The sequence below is a fragment of the Aspergillus alliaceus genome, assembly GCF_009176365.1.
Source record: "Aspergillus alliaceus strain CBS 536.65 unplaced genomic scaffold BDW43scaffold_12, whole genome shotgun sequence".
Taxonomy (NCBI): Eukaryota; Fungi; Ascomycota; class Eurotiomycetes; order Eurotiales; family Aspergillaceae; genus Aspergillus; species Aspergillus alliaceus.
The window spans coordinates 642,210-662,442 of record NW_022474695.1 but is presented as its reverse complement, the minus strand read 5'-3'; the positions used below and the strand labels follow the sequence as shown (position 1 = coordinate 662,442).

Sequence of the window (20,233 nt, the reverse complement as noted above, 5' to 3'; positions counted from 1 at the left end):
TCAGATGTTTCTTTGACGGTCCGACCGTAACATAATGGAAACAATCTTCCCCAGAAATCGACCAATCTCAGTCGACTGTTCTTCTCCTTCTGCGACATCAGCCATCGAGCGAATGTGCACTCGGAACGAAACGGATTCGTGCTTCGAAAGTATACAATCTACAATGAGGTAAGAAGGGCGACCGACAACAATCTTGAGGAATGGATAGCTCACCTCATCATACCTCTGTAGAGCGACATAATACGGCATCGAAAGACCAAACCTCCTCTGCAATGTCTCCTTTTTGATCTTCCGCGCCGCAGTCCTATACATCAGGGACACCCTCGCCTGGTCCATGCCCTCATGAGAAGTGGCGGTGATACCTCCAGGTAGCTTCCAGCCACATCGTTCGTATACAACCTCGACAAGACGTGTAAGGGTATCCGCCTGCCATGTCACTAGAAGCTCCCCGTGGAAGCCTTTGATGTGGTGTTGGAGCTTCATCAGTTCGAGCTCAAGTTGAGCGGTGCTGGAGCTTAGATTTTTCACTCTACTTTCTAAGCGATCATTGCTGATATGCAAAGCCTTCATTGTAGCCGAGTATTTCTAGCAGATATGAAAGGTTAGTATGGCTGTGTTGCTTTCATGCGAGATGCCGGCTGACGGTCTTGTATTCTATTGCAGTGGAGACCAAAACATACCCTAAGCGATGTATCGGGTGATCTCATGGGCGCGTCTATCGGTGCTGGCGGCTTTCCCTGAGTAAGATAAAAGGATAGACCGGGGCCATATAGCTGCACAATGTCTACACTCATTTCCGAAATTCAAGACGCTGAAGATTCGTGAACAATGAACACAAGCGTGAATATACGAGCGAAAAATGAATGGATGAGGAGGCACTTCCTTAAGATGTGAAGTTAAATGTGTTGCAGGCTATATAATGATAGCGCTATACTATGTAGCTCTCCGAAAAGGGTGCTCTAAACTGGGAACCTCCAGAGAGGCCTTCATACTTAAAGATGGGATGGGCCCGAAGCAAGGAAAGCGCAACCCAGCGGCACTGCCTATCCAAGGAGGTACCGAGTACTATGAGCTCTGTGTGCTTCATTGCTCGTTGTGCAAGTATGGGCGATAGTTACCATGCACCAAGTTTAGCATCGAACAGTGAGCACATTCCATCCCGACCGAGCCTGTGTACATATCTCATATTATATGGACGAGATTCGCTAATGTATCTATCATTACTTTAAATACCTACAGCTTGCTCCCTGAAGACTTTCCGAATTCAATAACCAACTTCCCGAACTGCTTGCCTTCCTTCATATCCTGGAACAGTCCGTCGAGGCCCGCAATATCGTCCAGATCGGTCTGCAGAACACGTGAGATTACTGGGTGGATCTGGTTTGCTCTGACAAACTCGACCATCTCTTTGAATTCCTTGCGAGAACCCATTGTCGAGCCGCGAACGTCAATGTTCTTCAGGACGGCTTGCATCACAAAGGGCATCTTGGGAGATACAGTCATACCATAAACGGAGAGCACACCACCAGCCTAGGCAGTGTTAGTGACAGGCAAAGGGAATTAGAGCTTTGATGATAAGAAGCTTACCTTCAGTAATTTGACTCCTTTCTCAACCGAATCACCACCGGCACCATCAATAATAGCATCGAAGGCCCTCTTTCCCGAGGGAAGCATTGCGAGTAACTTCTTCTCCCAGGCTTCTTCCTTGTAGCTAACACCACCCTTGGCACCTAGCTCAATCGCCTTTTGGATCTTTTCCTGGCTCGAGCTCGTTACGTAGACATCTGCGCCCCTAGCCACGGCAAAGCGGAGCGTTATCAGCGCAACGCCCCCTCCAATTCCCGTAAGCAAAACTGCCGCACCCTTGCCCGAATTCCTCTCGCCAGCCTTGACCACCAAGGCTCTCCATGCCGTCAACCCTGTCAAGGGCAGTGCAGCCGCCTCGGCATCGGACAAGTGCTCGGGGACCTCTTCCACCTCGAACTCATCGATGGTGAGGTACTCCTGCATCGTCCCCTTGTTGTAGAGCTTGGTACCACCCATGATCCGATATCCCTTCGGATCTTCCGGTCCATCAGGTGAATCATTCCACCCCGTTCCTGGATTCAAGATGACCCGCTTCCCCTGCCATCGCTCCGGGTTGGACACCGCAGGGCCAGTACCTACAACCACACCAACGCCATCTGCCCCCATGGGCGCATCGAATGTCACTCCGGGATAAAGATGCTGGCGCAAAAAGACATCGCGATGATTCAATGACGCCGCGGTCATTTTTACCAGTAGTTCGCGACCCTCCGGTGTCGGCTTAGGCAGGTTCTGGATGGAGAGTGGATAGTAAACCTGCCCTGGCTTGCCTTCGATTTGGGAGAGGAAAATCGCTTTCGACATTGTGAACTGTTTATTGTCTTCTACACACTGGATCTGTGAATGGAGTGGGAGATGTTGTTGGATTGATTGTTTGACTGTGTCTGATAAACACTGTATTAGTGGTGCGGGGAATATAGTTATATAAGCTTTGGGGAGTAGTTTATCGATAACCGAAGACCGCCAGCTGTCAGATTACAATATCTCCTAGAACTGATCTGGATGGAGGATGAATAAAGCCAATTGGATATGATAAGTTCTAGCACCAATTGAATTATTCTTCGATATTAAATCTCTAGAATGGACGGTCTGTTGTGATGTTGTGCTTGTTCTTCCGTTCATCCAGGTGAATTGAACCGAGGTTGTAGTCTCAGTAAATGAATGACTAATGGACTGTCTAATATGAAGAAGCTTTATAAGTATTATTTGCTTCAAATGGAAATGAATATATATATATACATAGTCTAAGATAGTTTAATTGACCCTCACTGGTGTACGATTGATCCCTTGCCTACATGTGGATGGGTCGCGATCGGCAAATCTGGCTTGCTCAGCTGCATACAGTTTCTACCATGTAGTGATCAATATATGCACCGAGACAATATTCAGTCAGCATTGTTCCAGATCTGAAGCAAATTGTAAATACAATTTGAAAGATACGAATGTGTCTTCGCCCAAGGGAAGAGGCTTCTCTTTTATAATCGAGAGGCGATAAAGTAATCCATATATTATTCGCATTAGTCCTCTGCCAGGGGTGCCATTTAGCGTTTCTGGAGATTAATGGGCAAGATATTGTGCTTGTTATGATTGTATGTTCAGAATCGAGGTGAGCATACCGAGATACTGTACCAGGTCACATGTTGTCATGAAAACAGCAAATCCTGCCTTAAAACTGTTTGATAGGAGAATAAGCCAAGTGGAGTAGATGGGTTGAAGTAGTACAGGCCAGATCAGTCAGGAAAAATTTGAAAAAAAAAAAATCATTATAAAATTAAAATTAAAAATTGTGGTATTTGATTTCCTTCCGGAGGCTAACTGATCCATGATTTGCGGAGGTTGGTTCTGAGTACGAGGAGGATCCATGAATAGAGAGTAGAGAGAGTACTAGGGGCACACATAGTCAATAACGTCACTTTCCGTCCACCACTCATATATGCATATCTATCTATATACCTTACAGGTTGCAGACGAAGAAGGGATACAAATGCCGTGTGGCAGTGGACTCAGTATTTGTCATGAGGGCAAATATGGTTATATTGATTTCCATTTCATGCTCATTTTCATGTTGACGCAAAATTTCTAAAAATACCGGGTGAATGCGAAATCCAAAGCGTTTGCGGCCAAACCGCCAGTGACGACACCAACGTGGCAATAGAGTCTGTAGGTTTGTCTGGGGTGCTGTCACCACGCACTCCGGAGGGAGAAAAAAACCTAATGAATGGAAACAGAATTTACTGGGCCCATACCAATCCTGGGGGAGGGATTGTAAATTCCTGGAGATAGCTCGAACGGTGATGGTTTGCTGATCGTATTCGAAATGATACAAAGAGATAGGGTGTTCTCCAAGCTATATCTGGAATGATCGTCTAGATGTTCACTTCCCCAGATACTCACGAGTTGATTGTGGGTTTTTTTTTTGTGTGCGGCAACCTAATGGGTATGTTTGGTAAAAGTTGTAACATTGCGGTACGACTACCGCCAAGTGGCTGGCAACGGGAACGATTTTACCTTACATACGACTTTGCTCCGTGGTAATTCCACGACCCCTTGCTAATTCGCCGCAAAGCCTCTTTCATTTTTCAGGAACTCGTTCGAAACTCGATCTTCTGATCTTGACTTGGATCTGTCTAGCGTTTCGTGCTGTTGGCCTGTCCTCAATTCTTCCCCTTTTGCTACCGAAGCAAACTCCAAGTGTTAAACAGAGTAGGTTGGTTCGCGTGCCACACGCTTTCCGCCTCCGAAATAAAACCACAGCTGATCGTCTACGGACTAGTAGCTCTCAGGAATTCCTGCCCTCTCTTCTGCGTCGTTTCACCTTAAACGCTCGCATATCCTCCTTTCTTCGTCTACCACTGAACAAACAACCACAACGAGTTCTTCTCAACTTGGATACTTCTTCTTCTTTGGGTTCGGAAGACTTACTCCATCGCCCAACTATCCACCTCATAATGCCTACGCCACTCCCTTCTAGTTTTGCTTCGGCCGCTGCTGGCAACACTGACGCCTCTCGACGAGGTGATGGCACTGTCAGTGGAGAATGGTATGGAATCCTACCTATCTCTCTATTTCATCCCTTCCTACAATCTATCCTCGTATATCCTCCTCGTTTCTGGTTTTTTTTTTTTTTTTTGTTTTTTTTTTATCGTGATTGAAACTTGTCTCTGCAACACCTAACGCGAATTCTAGGGCTCGAACTCGCATGAACGGGGCAACACAAACTTTCCGCCGTCCATCAGTCGCGACGAACCCTTCCCACAGCCGGGATACCAGCCAGCCCGCATCCGCTACGACCCCGACGGCTGGTACCTACACCCCCCCGCATATGCTCTCGAATTACCAGTCTAGCGCACTCCGGAATGGGGCAACCAATGATACTCGGTATTCCAAGGATCAGCTGTTAGAACTCTATAAGTCTCAACGGGAGATGGGTGTGTTGGGTAAGAATCTTGCAGATTACTTGGCTGCCGACTGGAATCCGCAGGTAGAGGCATCCGCCATCAACGGTGCTTGGGGCAGGCGGGAGGATTCGAAAGATAATCCCTCCGGGCCAGGGGTCTGTTGGGATCATGGAGGACAGATGGAACCCTTGAGCCTAGTGGACATGACTGATGATGAGAAAGAGGTTCGTGTCTTTGCCATCTTTTCTGTTTGTTAATGGCCTTGGTGCCTTAAATGGTGTAAGGGAGAGCTGTGCTGAACGGGCGTAGTTGTTTTCCCTCTCAGTGAACTCCCCGCTTAAGCCACCACCGACGAATGCACCCAAGGAGAACACGGGCACCCCTGTGGGAGCACGCAAATCATCGATCTCCCAGAGTCATGCCAATAACTACAACACCTCATCCCCAAGCGCGAATCGACCAGGGCCGAGGCGTCGGGAAACAGGCGATTCTGTTGGAAACCCTATGTCCCCTACCACGGGTGGTTCTCGATTTTTCCGTGATGAGCCGAATACTTCGACCCCGCCGCCGTCTCTCCTACGTCGCAAGACCGATTTTCGAGACACATCCTCCACCGCCCGATGGGAGGAGAAGGAGAAAGAATCTGCTCGGGAAGCCACCTCGGAGACCGCCTCACCATTTAATTCTCTCAAACGTAGTGCGACTAATCCTCTGAGTGCGGCGCCGGGGACAACCACTTCCCCGTGGGGGTCGGCGTCGCAAAATGCCAGCTTTTCGCCCATGGGGGCCTTCGGGGCTTTCTCGCTGGGCACGAATCCCACTGAGAAGAAACCAGGCTTTGGCAGTCTTCGGGGGGAGAGTCGCCTGAAGGGTCTCTTTTCGAAGGATAGCTCGGAGGATATGTCTGCTGCGGTGAAGGAGAAGCCATCCTTGAGCAACCTGGAACGTCTGGCCGGTGAGGGGGAGCAGCGCTCTCAATCGCCTTGGGGGGAAACTCTCAAGACCCGCACGGGACGGAGTGAGACAAATCCATTCCAGGAGGAACTTCGGAGCGGGAGTGCTGCGCTTGGAGGCTCACAGGATCTTCCATCCCAGGCTGCTGATCAGTCGGGATTCGGCGCTTTTGGAATGACCTCTAGTATCCCCGGCTTTCGGGAACTGATGCAGAGCCATGAAAATTCGCGTAATCCCACCCCTGGCTTAATCCCGGGCCATGAGCCAACCAGTCCAACGAACACCAACCCATACCAAAGCCCGCACGGCGACAGAGGAGACGTGGATGATGTCGAGACTGACGGTTCTGATATCCAGAACTCTCACCATCCGGGCCTCACTGGATTACGTGATACTGCCGCGTTTGGCTCTATCAGACGTGTCGGGTCGGGTATGGACTTGCCTTCGATCGACCGGAGCGCGACTTCTAGTGTTGCTGGAAACCGCAGCTTTTCGAGCTTGGGTGGTTTGGGTGGCCTTCCATCCCTAGGAGGTGCGTCTGGATGGCCCTCGAGTGGTGCCGTGGGTACTCCAACCAGAGAAAGATCTGCTTTCGGCGCTGGCTTTGGTGATCCGATCTTTGGCTCGATGGCCGATCTTCAGTCCCCTAGCCTATCGACCATGGGAGGAAGCGGCCTCTTCAGTCCTGGCATCAGTGGTTCGGGAAGCATTGGCCGCTCGAGCAAGTTAGGATCTCTCTTCCCAGCGGCGATGCAGGAGCAGATGCAAGGTGACCAAGCCCGGACGGATTTCGGCAGTCTCGATGATGGTTCTCGGCAACCAGGTAAGATCTCGCAGAGGCTCTGGGTGCAGGATGATTTACTAACCCGCGAAAAAGATCCCCAACAGTCAGACAAGTCTGGCCAGCCAAATCCACCTACAGTCACATCGACCTCTCAAACCCCTGTGTCTGCTGTTGGCTCCATTCCCACCTCTATGGCCCCAGACGCACCTCAGCCCAGTCAGACTCCTGGACAATCTGGGAACGGTGGCGGCTCTGTTCCTTCTGCACAGCAGCGTACCATGGTGATGCCAGATCGGATGCGCTGGATCTACCGTGATCCGCAGGGGAACATCCAGGGTCCTTGGACCGGTCTTGAGATGCACGACTGGTTCAAGGCAGGGTTCTTCAGTCCTGACCTGCAAATTAAGAAGCTCGAGGACCCAGAATTTGAGCCCTTGGCACAGTTAGTGCGACGCATTGGTAACTCGCGTGAGCCGTTCTTGGTTCCCCAGATCGGCATTCCTCATGGCCCCGATCCTAACCCTGGCCATTGGCAAGGAAACACGACTACTGGTGCTGCCCAACCGCCCTTCCCTGGCAGCTTCCCCAGCTTTGGTACTACCCTGACTGCCGAACAGCAGAACGCCTTGGAACGCAGAAAACAGGAGGAGCAATATCTAATGGCCAGACAGAAGGAACACCTCGCACAGCAACAGGCCATGATGAAACAAATGCAATTCCAAGGACTGCCTCCCACCATGCACCCCCATCAGCTACAGCATCATTCAAGCGCTCATAGCCTCCACAGCCAACCAAGTTTCGGCAGCATTGCCTCGCCTGTTGGCTTTCAACCCTCACCTATCCAAGGACCCATACAACAGCAGCAGCAGCAACAACAACAGCAACAGTCGCAGCCTCTTGGTGGTTTCTTCGATGCCGCCGCTCCGATAAGGCCGAACCCTTTGCCCAACGTTGGACCTCAGTTAATTGGGACGGATCTGGGAAATAGTCAAGATCAGCTGCCCGCCCTTCTTGAGCGTTTGAACGTGAACCGACCGGATCCATTCGCCTTTGGCAGCTCTGCGTCCTTTGCCACTCGGCAGCCGGAAAATCTGTTCCATCAGCAGCAGGTTGCTACAATGCTCCACGACCGCGCTCGCCTACAGCAGGAACAGGAGCAGTTCGACACCTCTCAAGGCGACAGCCTGTTTGACCAACAGGCCCGTGAGGAACGGCTCCGCCAGTTCCACGCCTTGAGGGCACAGGAAGGTGAATTCGGTTTGCGCACTTTAGAGGGGCTCCCGACTCATCCCGCCGCGGGTCCATCTTCGCAGGCTGAAGCCGAGGCCATGGAAGACCTTAGCGTCGACTCTCCCACGGCGGAAGTAGAGCAGCTTACTGTGGCAGACGACAACGAACCGGTCCTCACTCTGTCTCAGCAGGTTCAAAAAGCCGCGTCCGCCCAGAGACAGCAGCAAGAACAGCAAGAGCAAGAGCAGCAGCAGCAGAGCCAAACTACAAATGATACAGCATGGTCTATCCCGAGTGATCCGGCCATGCCCCAACCTTTCCCTCCTCCACCTTCTGCGTCGCCCCTTCCAGCCCCTGCGGCGCAGCGCAGCCGCCAGAATGTGGCGGAATCGCTTGCTGCCAACTCGAGATCTCAGACCCAGACTCCTGTGGAAGCTCCTACCACGTCCGTCGCCCCATGGGCCAAGGAAGTGCATGACATGCCCAAGGGTCCCTCACTGAAGGAGATTCAAGAGGCCGAGGCTCGTAGTGCTGCTCAGAGGGAAGAACTGGCTGCCGCTGCTCGTCGTGCTCAGCTCCTTGCCGAACAAGAGCGTCTTAGCCAGGTCCAGGTTCAAACTCCAGGTCTCCCATCGACTGCCAACTGGGCTAGTACTGGATCTCCCGCTACTCCCGCATCCTCTGGCTCGGTGTGGGGAAACAACAAGAGCCAGGCCGCTGCCCCTAGCGGTGCTAAGAAGACCCTCGCACAGATCCAGAAAGAGGAGGAAGCTCGTAAGCAACGCGCGGCGGCGGCGGCGGCGGCGAGTGCGGCCACAGCAGCGCCTAGCCCACCAGCTCCTTCTTCTACTGGTAAGCGGTATGCAGACCTGGCCAGCAAGACTCCTGCCCCTAACCCTACCCCTACCACTCCCGTGAACACAGGTGCATGGACCACGGTTGGGGCCGGTGGTAAGGCTAAGGCTCCTCCGGCTGCTCCCTCCGGGCCACGATCGACTACCGGAACCACTCCTTTGGTCGCCTCGCCCGTGAAGCCCAAGCCCGCTACTATCTCCACGCCGCGGGCCGTTACTGTTAACACCGCAGTTCCGTCCAACCCTAACCGCGCGGTTGAGGAATTCACCAAATGGGCCAAGTTGGCACTAGGCAAGGGCCTAAACAGCAACATCAACGGTATGTCCCCATAACCCATCCGACCCAACCTACTCTATAGCAAAGTGATACTAACATTTCACAGTGGATGACTTTGTCCAGCAGTTGCTGTTCTTGCCGGCTGAAGCGGAGATTATCTCGGACTCGGTGTATGCTAACTCGCAAACCCTGGATGGCCGCCGGTTCGCCGAGGAGTTTATCCGTCGTCGTACCTTGGCCGACAAGGGCATTGTGGACCCCGTCTCGGCCAACGCGTTCGCGGAGAAAAATGGTGGTGGATGGAATGAAGTGGCTAAGAAGGGATCATCATCGAGCGCGCACCGTGAAGAGGATAACAGCAATGCTGCGTTCAAGGTTGTTGCTCCTCGCAAGAAGGGCAAGCGGTAAATGGCATACCTAGTCGATAGTGGCATGTACCTGGCATTTTGTGAATATCTCGAGATATGTACGGGTAGTTTTTGCATTCCCAGCCTGATATGGTGACGTACAAAGACGATGATTTATAGGTTTCCTGTTAGTTTCTGCATACTTTCTGTCTCTAAGTTGGACTGACAAGTTGACGATGTGGGTATATTTATTCTGCTTTTAAATTCGAACCTCAATTGTAGATATTTATCCAGAACACTGTGTATCAGTCCGCGTGTGGTTGACTCAATATGAGCGTTACTGCAGGGAGACCGATTGGCCCCCGAGGAGCATAACAGTTCTTCAACTCCACAATAATCCCCTTGCTGCTAGTTTGCATTCATGGGCTGAGCAAAACCTACTCAGAAATGGCGGATCAGATATTGAAACGTACTAGGAGGACCTGCCGGTAAATTCTTCCAACCGACTCTTCTTCTATTAAAGGGACGGTGTTCCACATCGCAGAACTGACCGGAGTTACCTTGCTGTGCTGCTTGATCTTTATTTCTGATAGTCCTTTAGGAACACTTCGAAGAGATAGTGTATCTTAATAGATGAGCGTTGACTATAGACATATTCATCTAGATGTTCTCCTTGACGTATCTAGTTAGTTGCTCACTCAACAGATCTAAGCAGAGTTAACCTTGCTCTAGAATATTTATCAACCTGAATTACCGCTCCTTTGTGGTAACCAGGATTATATAGGGATATAAATATACGCAGGACATACACACTTGACTTTCCCTACCGGTACTTGTGGTAGTAGGTTTCTTAGAGGTTCTATTTGCTTGTGGTTGGCAGTAAATTCGAAGCCGGCATCTTCTTCTCTTCCAGCGCACTATTAGATATACTGTATAGTAACTGGTCTCAATTATCCACACTTACATTGTTGGGAAACGGCGGACGTAATAACGGTGATACTTTTTGGTGTTCCTTGGGCTGGATGATCCACTTGAGGCAGCATACAACACCTGAATGACTGCTTATCAACCAACAGCCCTTTCTACGAGATATCAATGGATACCGCTAAGGTAAACACTTATGGTGATTGGTGGCTATATATAGAGTAACATAGCGCGCCCCACGTGAAGTGCATCATGGTAGTCCTCCATGCCACAACTGGAAGAAGATGAAGAGCGCGTAAAGCTCAAACACTGCCCTGTTCAGGGCGTTTTGGCGCGATATATGACCCACAAGTCCCCAGGGACTTTATAGAGTCAGCTTCATTCGTGCCGGACTTGAAGATGAAGATCGGAAACCCTCACTAAAGGGGACTTGGCCAGATTTGAAACGGAGTGTTGTAAAGCTTCGCTCGCGATCCCCGGTTCCTCTTTAGTTTTATATAATGCCATAAATAACTTGCATCACGAGGTATTCCGTAGGATACTCGTCTACAATGTCTGGAATGAGTTCAAGCCAGTCGGGCCTAAAACTGCAGGAGATGGTTGCATTGCAGAAATCCCAGTATTCAGGGCATCAGCCGGCAATTTCCCAGTCTATGATTGTAATTGTAAACTCGGGGCTTCCACCCTCCCGAGATTCAACTTCTTCGACCATAATATTCTTCAGTTGCAGATCCCCATAGGTGAAAACAGCTCGGTGGTCGTGGAGTGTGCTGCTATCAGCCATTTTTTGCAATAATCGAATACTGAGATGTTTCTGTCTGGCGTGGCCTTTCTGTAATTCCACGATTCATTTCCTCCTGGCTTGCAAAAGGGCCGGAGATCAACGGTTTATAATCTGTCGTCCAGAAGACACCGTCATGGTAAAGCTGGCATTTCAAGGTCCCCAGGTAACCTGGGGTTGGCATATTTTGGAGGTCAATTATTGAATCCTTAACGAGCTTGCAGATGATGGCTTTCTGAGGGGGGCGTAAAAGATGTAGCAATCTCTGAAGTTGTCACCATGGGTGTACTCCATAATGATAAAAGTCCGATTGCTCTCCAGATCAACAAACGCTGGGTAGACCTTAGGTACCAGCACTTTACTGTTGGCCGCAAGGAACCTCATGTTTTTAGCCGCTGAAAGTAGAATGCCATTGCCGAATTTGACCGCAAAATGCTCCTACACCCGAACAACTTTGGCTGAATTGTCAAGTATGCTGAGAATGTCAGTTGCCGCTTCGATCTCAGCGATGGTTGGGAAACCAGTGCGCTCAGCAACCGTCTTATTAGGTGTTATGCTTATCGACACTAGCGTAGGCAAGGAACAAATTTTTAGCAAGATGAGGAGAAACGGGCTTCTTCGTTTTGATACTAACGAATATCCGGGTGTTGTATTTTTCCGTTGCTCATTCGATGAGCACCAAGTATTGCTGGCATCTGATATATACTTAGTGAATAGCTGTTTTATAGAGTTATATAGAATATTGAAAAGGTGGCTCCCATGAGCAATTCCTAGCCTGCCTACGAAGAAAGGACCATAGGCCAATACCAATTGGTAGATCGGCTATACATAACGTTTTGATAGAACAAGTCCTATAAGATCCAGTAGCTAGGCGTTCTGAGAGTATACTAGCGTTAGGTTATTAAAGATCGACCACATCTGTTCAGTATACCGCAGTAGCTCAGTCAAACCCATTCAGTTTCCTTCCCTTTTGTTTGAATCCTTACTATTACGCATGTCGACCACTCGAATGATAAGCTGAATCCATTCACTGTAAGCTGAAAGTGACCGCTACAGAGACACACAACCTCAGCCAGCCATTTCCCTGCTCATAATAACTATGCAGTTCTCATGTAGGATAACTTAGGTGAGCAATCACGGGTCCTATTCAATATTTCGGTAAAGCGATCTGTTGTGTCTGACACTAGGAACCAAGCCTCATCTCTGCCCAGAGACCAATGGTAGAAATGCCTCTTATGTGCGTCGTTTGGTCTTCGGTGGGGGTTGTCAAAGGGTATGGCCGATACTATAGTATAGGAACCACACTGCCATTAAAGTAGCTAGAAGCGAGCTCGACCGACAAACAGAGACATCGATGGCGAGTGGTTCCAGTAAGTATCGTGCAAGTTGCTGAAGTGGCTAAGACCATTTCAATAGTTCTATGTGCTGAACTAAGACCGACATATTGTAAAGACCGACGGACATTTCCCGCTCATCCTGTCCGATATAGTGGCGGCACTCGGACCATTTGTTTGAGAACGTAAGCGAGCTTGCATATATTTCGGTTAGCTAACGCTGCAGTGGTTCAGCTGACCGGCGTTTATACCTAGAGTTCAGCTTCCACATCGTCCATCACTCTGTGAAACCTATACGACCCTGGGTTTCACCTCAAACCGAGAACCCCCGCCTTGAATCTCATTTCTCTTTGTTGTTTCTCAAGTCTGTCAATAGTGCAAGAAAGCGAATCTCAGCTGTATCTCGAATGTCTCAAATGTATTGGCATACACGCCAACACTTGGTGCAGATTGCCTCGGGAAGTATTCCCTTGGAGGTAGAAAGAATGCAAGATGCCCCACTGGTATTCTGGCCGCTTCTAACTGACGTGGCCCAAGCTCGTTTACACCAAGAAATGACTACTATCATATATCATAGGTCATCTTGGCTGACCATAAAACTATTTAAGAAGGCTGAGCGCTGTGCACTTTCAACCCATCCTGTCCAGCCCATCAAACACAGTCACAAACGCCCTTCATCAAACGCAAAAGTCTCCCCAACAACTGTAAACCCTCCTACTGCCGAGAAGATGATGACCGTTTACACTATCAACTTCCAAAGCAAGCGTGGTGTGAACAGCAACTATGCTCTCTTCATAGAACCCCCGGTCATCTCTGGAACTTCTCCCGAGGCGTGCATGAACGTCTGGTATACCTCGTTCGTCCTCAACCACGGGTACTTTGATATCAAAACTGGCGTCGATTACTATGCGTGTATGTTAACTTCTCTTTGAGGTTCATGTTTGCTGTAACTTGCCAATCCTTACCCAGGGGTCGGAACTGCCACGGCCAAACCCGCGCCCGGAGTGACGGTCAATACTGGTATGAGCTTGCGCACTAGTTTGGGTCAAGGAGGGGACTCCTGGTGGCATGTTCTTTGTGATAACCGGAGTGATTGAAGAAGGAATTCACTAACGTGAATCTGTAGACACGTTTGGCATGGTCATCGAAGCACAATCCCCCGACGATCACGGCCCTCCCCTTCCACTGCCTCGCGAGCTCATACGCGATTGACACCGGAACTGACTTCCCAGTCCCAACCAACACGTACATGATCGGATTGGGAAAGCTCAATAGTCGAGGAGTGGTTGCTCCTGTTGCTTCCGTAAATTGTGAATGTACCAGTTTTTTGTCAAACAACCATGGTGACTGACGTATACCTGGGAGGTGGAGGGGGCAGACCAATCCGCTCAACAATATGAAGATTCAACTCTCGCCCAAGATGAAGTTCAACATTCTTGAGAGTAGCTTCGAGGCGGGAGTCATAGTCCTGTGACTAGGGAGACCGCCACGATTGATTTTACAGAGAGAGAATGCGCTGGGAAATTTTATGCGGTTGTAACGCAGGATGAGACTGGGAAGTTCACGGTCAAGTGCTTTGACACGTACCGGGCTTGAGCTTTGATCGGTATATAGAGTGAGTCGAACAGATAAGAACGAGTGAATGGAAAATGTAAGTGAGCTATGGAGAAGGACCTACATTGTAATAAGCAGATAAGCAGTAATTAGTAATTAGGGCTTCATCTCGTATTCAGGATACTAGATGACTCAATTGATATCAAGTTTAAGATAAAAATGATCATACTGGGTCTACTGCAAGTAGTTCATCCCCTCCGCCAATCAACAACACAAAAACTCCAACTAGGCAAATTCTCATTGGCCAAGGGTTATGAGGTGGTATCATTTATTTATCATATCGATACTTAATTATATCTAGCGGGGGAACTTCTCTACCCTCGCTCAGGGACTACATATAAGTTAATGACGCTTTCCCCAACTGTGATAATCCTTCAAATCTCAACTCTTATTTTCTCTTCCGTAAACATCATCTCTAACCTTAACCAACAATATGACGACCCCCTTCGGAGCTCCCATGCGCGCGCACTTCCTCTTCGACCCCAACTTCAAAAACCTCAACCACGGTACGTCCTTCAATCACTTTCATCCTAGATGACACAACTAACAATACAAAGGCTCCTATGGCACCTACCCACGTACCGTCCAATCCACGCTCCACAGCCTCCAAAACGCTGCGGAAGCCCGCCCCGACGCCTTCATCCGCATAACCCGCGGCAAAGGCATCGACGAATCCCGCCTCGCCGTCTCCAAACTACTCAACGTGCCCGTCAACGAATGCGTCCTCGTCAAGAACGCGACCACAGGCGTAAGCACCGTCCTCCGCAACCTGATCTTCCAACCCAACGACGCACTTATCTACTTCGACACCACCTACGGTGCCGTCGAGCATGGTCTCGTCTCCCTGACGGAGAGCACACCTCTCCAGACCCGGAAGGTCGAGTACCAGCTACCCATCAGCCATGACGAGCTAGTCACCCGCTTCCGGGACGTAGTGACCAAGACGAGGAACGAGGGACTGACCGTCCGGGTTGCGGTCTTCGATACCATCGTTAGTATGCCCGGGGTGCGGTTCCCGTTCGAGACCTTGACGGAGGTATGTCGGGGGGAGGGCATCCTGAGTCTGATTGACGGGGCGCATGGGATCGGACATATACCGTTGGATTTGGGGGCGTTACGCCCGGACTTTTTCACGAGTAATCTGCACAAGTATGTGCTTCTCTTTTCTTTACTTTACCTTTCTGATCCTTATGAAGGGCGTTGACGGGAGTCATAGATGGTTATTCGTCCCCCGGGGCTGCGCAGTCCTCTATGTCCCACTTCACAACCAGCATCTAATTCGAACGACCCTCCCAACAAGCTGGGGCTTTATTCCCCGCTCTGCGGAGACATCCCCCGCTCCGGCGAAAAACGATGGCTCTAAATCCGCATTCGAGTATCTCTTCGAATACACCCCCACGACAGACGACACGCCCTTCCTGTGCGTCCGCTCTGCGCTGAAGTTCCGCGCCGAGGTCTGCGGCGGCGAAGACCGTATCCACGCTTACCTCGAGAAACTGGCACGCTCGGCGGCAGATATCGTTGCCCGCGCACTCGGGACAGAAGTGATGCAGGAACCCGGGCTGAAGGAAGGGGAGGCGAGTCAGCTGCGGAGGTGTGGACTGGCGACTGTGCGGTTGCCAATTGCTGTTACTTCTGATTCTGAGAGCGGGCATGCTATTACGACTGTGCGGGATGAGAAGGGTGGGACGTATCTGTCGGTGAAGCCGGCTGTGGTGCCGGCTGTTAGCTTATGGTTTCGGGATACGTTGATCGAGGAATATGGGACTTTTGTGCCGGTTTTTCAGTATGGGGGGTGGCTTTGGACGAGGTTGAGTGCGCAGGTTTATCTTGAGGAAAGTGATTTTGAGTGGTTGGCCGGGGTTTTGAAGGAGTGTTTGGCGAGGGTGGAGGGGGAGGTTGGATCGCCTGCGAAGCTGTAGGATTTTGAAAGCTTGATTTCGGTGCTTTTTCGGAATCTGTAGGTGTCGAGGTAGTCTGTTGGTTGGTGCTACTGTGACTTTATACTGGGTTATGTACATACACACATGCGGCCTCATTACTATATACAGTGAGGACTCAGGTGTCTCTAGTCACGCCGATATACCCTCTTTCCGTTGAAGTACGTCTCATACACCTCTGCCTCTAGCAGCTTCTCTGCCTCCCATGCCATATCAACAACCACAAAGTCCGCCTTTTTGCCTACTTCTAAGCGACCCGTAAAGCAATCCGCGAAACACGAATACGCCGACCCAGTCGTCGCAGCACCGACAGCCTCCAACAATGACAGCTTGAAATGCTCATTGACAGTAGTAGACGACGCGGGCTCCCTTGCCGACCGCCGCGTGGTAGCCGTATACAGATTCCGCAAGGGTAAATGCGGCGCCGTTGGCGAGTCCGTCCCGATAGCCAGCGTCGCCTGATGACTCACAAAATCCTTATACGCAAACGCGCGGCCGCACCTCTCCTCCCCCAGCAGGGTCGGCCAAGCCTTTAGAATTGCCGGATCAGCATGAACAGGCTGCACCGAGGCCGTGATGCCCAACTGGCCGAGCCGTTTCGCATCCTCGGGCGCCGTCAGCTCTAAATGCTCAATGCGATGGCGTCGCCCGGGCGTCCCTTCACTCTCCAACGCATCAATCGCCAACCGCACAGTCGCATCCCCAATCGCATGCAGAGCACACTGCAAACCGGCCCGATCCGCCTTCCTAACCACCTTCTTCAGAATCTCCGCCTCCCAAAGCGGCTCGCAATTAGCCCCGGTGGAATACGGCTCCATCAATGCAGCCGTGCACGCATCCACAACCCCGTCACAGATCACCTTGATCCCCGCAATCCGGAAATCCGGACTCGTCTCCAGATTATAAAGACTGTGCAACTCAATCGCCCGGTCCACCTGTTTCAACACCTCGCTCACCTCGCTCTTCGGCGAAATAATCCAATGCGCAGCCATCCTCACCCCGACCTCCTCCCGCTCCCGTAACGTCTTCACAGTCGCCCACAGATTCTCATCTGTGGCCATCTCCACAATTCCCGTATACCCGGCCTGGTTGTACTCACTGAACGCCCGCCGCACGAATCCCAACTTCTCCTCCAGACTCGCCACCTTGGCTACGTGTGGCCAGACGATATTCACGGCCGCCGCCTCGCTGAGCAAACCCGATGCAGCTCCCTGTGCGTCACGGTGGATCACCCCGCCGGCGGGGTCAGGCATCTCGGCGACGTTGAGTTCGCGGAGCGCGGCGCTGTTACACCAGGCAGAGTGAAGGTCCTTGGAATCGATGAAGATGGGGCGCGGGTCGAGGTCGTCGATCATGCTGGCTAGGGCTTCGCCATTGGTCATGGAGTGCATCCAGCCGCGGCAGAAAAGTCGTTCAGCGGTGGGGTTTTGCAATGCGGCTTCTTTGATGGTGGCACGGATGTCGGATAGGGAGGTGCAGTTTCCGAGGTTGATTTTGGAGAGAGAGGCGCCGAAGAGGAGCAGGTGCATGTGTCTATATTTATTTTTTTTTTCTTTCTTATTAGTTGGTGGTGTTTTGGGGATTTGGAGGGTGTGGGATGTATTGTCTATGTACGTACCCGTCAATGAACCCTGGAAGGACTTTTCGACCCTCTAGATCCATGATGTGAGTCTCTGGGTGGTGAGACATGGCGGGGCTTTCTTCGCCGAGATAAACGATGCGGTCGTGTTCCGTGATCATGCATGTTGGTTCGGGGGATTGGCCGGTGATGAAGTGACCGTTCTTGTAGAGGGTTTTCATTATTGAAGAATGTATAAATGGCTAACCCGGATGCTGTATAGAGAGTTGAAATGAAGAAATGAAGAGGGGGAGGGCACCTTTTATCAATCTAATCATGAGTAGGGCGCGATTAGGGCGCATGGCTGAAGTGGGGTATAACTCCAATCAATCAATGTGGAGAAAACTTGATAAGTTTAGTAGTTCTTGTATACAAATCAATAAAAATAAAAATTAGTCACAGACCCATTATTGGCTATCACTCCCAGAGTGATCGGATGGTATGTCCATTCCAGTGTCCAATTTATGCCAAAAATAAAAGTAAAGAACTAGCTCTATAGATCACTCCCAGGCGTGTTCCGTAAAGGCAATTGCTAAGAAATACGTATCATAAAAGAGAGACAATTTGACTAGCCGCCTCCTCCAAAATGGCTTCGTACCCAACCAGTAAACCCTCCTCCGCCTTGATTCTCATTCCGACTGGTTGGTCCTTGATCTTGTTCTTGTCCGGCTGTCCCCGTCTCGGAACCATTCCCGGACCATCGTGAAGGTGCGACTCCGCTGTATTCGGGAACGGTGCCACTGGGTCGGCGAGGGGACATCTCCGGACTACCATTAATTACTACCGGGTTATCGCTGCTTCCTCCGGGCCTAGGGCGTCCGTTAGCGACAGAAGCGGACACTCTACCGCGGATGGGAACTTACGGTGTCGAGAGGTCAATGCCGCGCCGACAGTGGGGGCACGTATTGTGCTGACTTAACCACATCTCAATACAGGCGTAGTGGAACCAGTGCTTACAGGGGAGCACCGTGACCTCCGTGCCTATTTCCACGGGGTCCATGCAAATTGAACACTCCGCCTTACCCTCGCTGCCCAACATCTCCCGATCGATTTTCTTTTTCGGCAGGGACTGAATAGCGCTGGGAGCTGCGGGTGGTGGCGCTGTCCCTCTTGCATTTTGATCGATTAGTTGTGATATTACCCGGTCTAGTTCCTCTTGAGAGTAAACCGCATCACCATGTCGGTCAAGGTTTAGCAAAGTAGATAAAATCGCGAGAGGATTGGGCCCCGTCATCACACGTGTCCCGCCGACGCCTGGTTGTCCGTTGTTTCCAAAATCGGCTCGGAAAAGCTCAAGAATACTATGCGAGTCAGCTACCACTCTCTGGCCGGCCATGCTCTCGGGGAATGAACATACTCGCCCAGAGTTCGCAGGGGGGTTCCCATGGGCTGTGGACCGTCGGCGTCCCGGGGATGGAGCCCTCCTGCGGTATGAAACTCGGATCCCATGCTCCCATCGTTACGCGGGTTAAAACCAAAATCAAACGATCGACTAAACACCCTCGGTCCTGGATCTGGACCGTGCTCTTGTTGTAGTCCGTCGCCCCTTCCCATCCCCTGGGGTGAGTTCCGATCATTAGCTGGCCTGTACTCCGTCTGTCTGTAGGTATCGGCCAGTCCATGGAAGATCGTATCCAAGCCGCGTACCATGGGCATCAGAGGATCTACCGGCATTTGCTGACCTGACGGCCGTCGTGGAGAGAAACCATGTGTGTATGTCGTACTGGAAAATGTAAATCGGCCGTCCGGAGATCGGTAGGTGTGGTGACGGAATCCATTCCCTGGATCCCAATCATGGCCGTCTCTGTCCGAGTCATCATGGGCCCAAGGGTCATGGCCTGCCCATGGATTCGCCGGGGTATGCGACGACCGTTCTTCGGGGACGGAAATTGGAGGGTCGGGAGCTTCCGTATCTTCTTCCGTATCTGGCGGGATTTCGATCTTACCCGTCAGTATTTATGACCAAATAAACAGCTTTACACCACGAGAGGAGGTAGCAGGAAGGATGGCATACAATTTCGGTGAATTCGGAGCCACAGCGTGGGCACTCTAGCCCGTGTTCTCTGCGTAGCCATACTCCGCCACAGGCATGACAAAACATACGATCCCCCACATCGGCCATGATGGATGAATCGAAGGTAGTTATGCCGAAAGATAGATGGATGAGACAAGGTCCAACACGATGACAAGCAAGACTAGTATTACTAGGCAGACGGAACGGAAAGAATGTACAAGAACGTCAGCCCGTCAGATGATTTAAATTGTACTAGGTGAAGAGTCGCAAGAGTCGACATGCAACGTCACTCATTGTTTCTCGGGGCCACCATGCACGTTCTGCAGGCCAGATCAATTATGGGTAGTATTTCAAGACCGCATTATAAAAGGAGGCGATCGTTAGGATTCGTTATTTATACTGAGAACAAGACAGCGGGTGGAGAAAGAACGAGAATAAATGATCGGGGAAAGTGAGTGTGAGTCGGATGACGTTCGCCGGTTTGATTTCGGAGCCAATCAAGTGACTCGGAGAATGCCTTGTTGTGAAGGTTTCCTCTTCCTTCCTTCTCCTTCTTTTGATTATCATTAGAAACACAAAC

At 50.8% G+C, this 20,233-nt stretch overlaps 8 protein-coding genes across 8 annotated transcripts; 3 read left to right on the top strand and 5 right to left on the bottom strand.

The window, feature by feature from the left end:
- Positions 1-794, bottom strand: BDW43DRAFT_309395 (uncharacterized protein; the record flags this gene model as incomplete). Its single annotated transcript, XM_032046697.1, has 2 exons — positions 1-585; positions 681-794. The coding sequence occupies 2 exons, from the start codon at positions 792-794 to the stop codon at positions 1-3; spliced, it is 699 nt and encodes a 232-aa protein (XP_031902370.1).
- A 107-nt stretch (positions 795-901) lies between these two features.
- On the bottom strand, positions 902-2,639 carry BDW43DRAFT_35356 (putative alcohol dehydrogenase). Its single transcript, XM_032049954.1, has 2 exons — positions 1,588-2,639; positions 902-1,530 (listed from the first exon to the last, which is right to left on the bottom strand). Exons 1-2 carry the CDS (start codon positions 2,386-2,388, stop codon positions 1,234-1,236), a joined length of 1,098 nt encoding a protein of 365 aa, XP_031902369.1. The 5' UTR covers positions 2,389-2,639; the 3' UTR covers positions 902-1,233.
- A 1,893-nt stretch (positions 2,640-4,532) lies between these two features.
- BDW43DRAFT_309393 (uncharacterized protein) lies at positions 4,533-9,489 on the top strand (the record flags this gene model as incomplete). The annotated part of the gene is made up of 4 exons (XM_032046696.1): positions 4,533-4,624; positions 4,771-5,230; positions 5,292-9,123; positions 9,188-9,489. The coding sequence occupies 4 exons, from the start codon at positions 4,533-4,535 to the stop codon at positions 9,487-9,489; spliced, it is 4,686 nt and encodes a 1,561-aa protein (XP_031902368.1).
- Positions 9,490-10,845: 1,356 nt separating this feature from the next.
- BDW43DRAFT_318382 (uncharacterized protein) lies at positions 10,846-11,670 on the bottom strand (the record flags this gene model as incomplete). Its single annotated transcript, XM_032048695.1, has 4 exons — positions 11,412-11,670; positions 11,157-11,364; positions 11,024-11,125; positions 10,846-10,939 (listed from the first exon to the last, which is right to left on the bottom strand). Exons 1-4 carry the CDS (start codon positions 11,515-11,517, stop codon positions 10,846-10,848), a joined length of 510 nt encoding a protein of 169 aa, XP_031902367.1. The 5' UTR covers positions 11,518-11,670.
- Positions 11,671-12,250: 580 nt separating this feature from the next.
- BDW43DRAFT_270583 (uncharacterized protein) lies at positions 12,251-14,093 on the top strand. Its single transcript, XM_032041345.1, has one exon. The coding sequence runs from the start codon at positions 12,875-12,877 to the stop codon at positions 13,397-13,399; it is 525 nt and encodes a 174-aa protein (XP_031902366.1). The 5' UTR covers positions 12,251-12,874; the 3' UTR covers positions 13,400-14,093.
- A 314-nt stretch (positions 14,094-14,407) lies between these two features.
- On the top strand, positions 14,408-16,076 carry BDW43DRAFT_35282 (putative aminotransferase family protein (LolT)). The gene is made up of 3 exons (XM_032049952.1): positions 14,408-14,587; positions 14,639-15,230; positions 15,292-16,076. Exons 1-3 carry the CDS (start codon positions 14,515-14,517, stop codon positions 16,001-16,003), a joined length of 1,377 nt encoding a protein of 458 aa, XP_031902365.1. The 5' UTR covers positions 14,408-14,514; the 3' UTR covers positions 16,004-16,076.
- On the bottom strand, positions 16,077-18,159 carry BDW43DRAFT_35190 (amidohydrolase). Its single transcript, XM_032049950.1, has 2 exons — positions 17,640-18,159; positions 16,077-17,554 (listed from the first exon to the last, which is right to left on the bottom strand). Exons 1-2 carry the CDS (start codon positions 17,819-17,821, stop codon positions 16,150-16,152), a joined length of 1,587 nt encoding a protein of 528 aa, XP_031902364.1. The 5' UTR covers positions 17,822-18,159; the 3' UTR covers positions 16,077-16,149.
- On the bottom strand, positions 17,716-19,761 carry BDW43DRAFT_318376 (putative RING finger domain protein; the record flags this gene model as incomplete). Its single annotated transcript, XM_032048694.1, has 4 exons — positions 17,716-18,448; positions 18,503-18,961; positions 18,997-19,580; positions 19,654-19,761. 4 exons carry the CDS (start codon positions 19,759-19,761, stop codon positions 18,208-18,210), a joined length of 1,392 nt encoding a protein of 463 aa, XP_031902363.1. The 3' UTR covers positions 17,716-18,207.
- Positions 19,762-20,233: the final 472 nt, after the last annotated feature.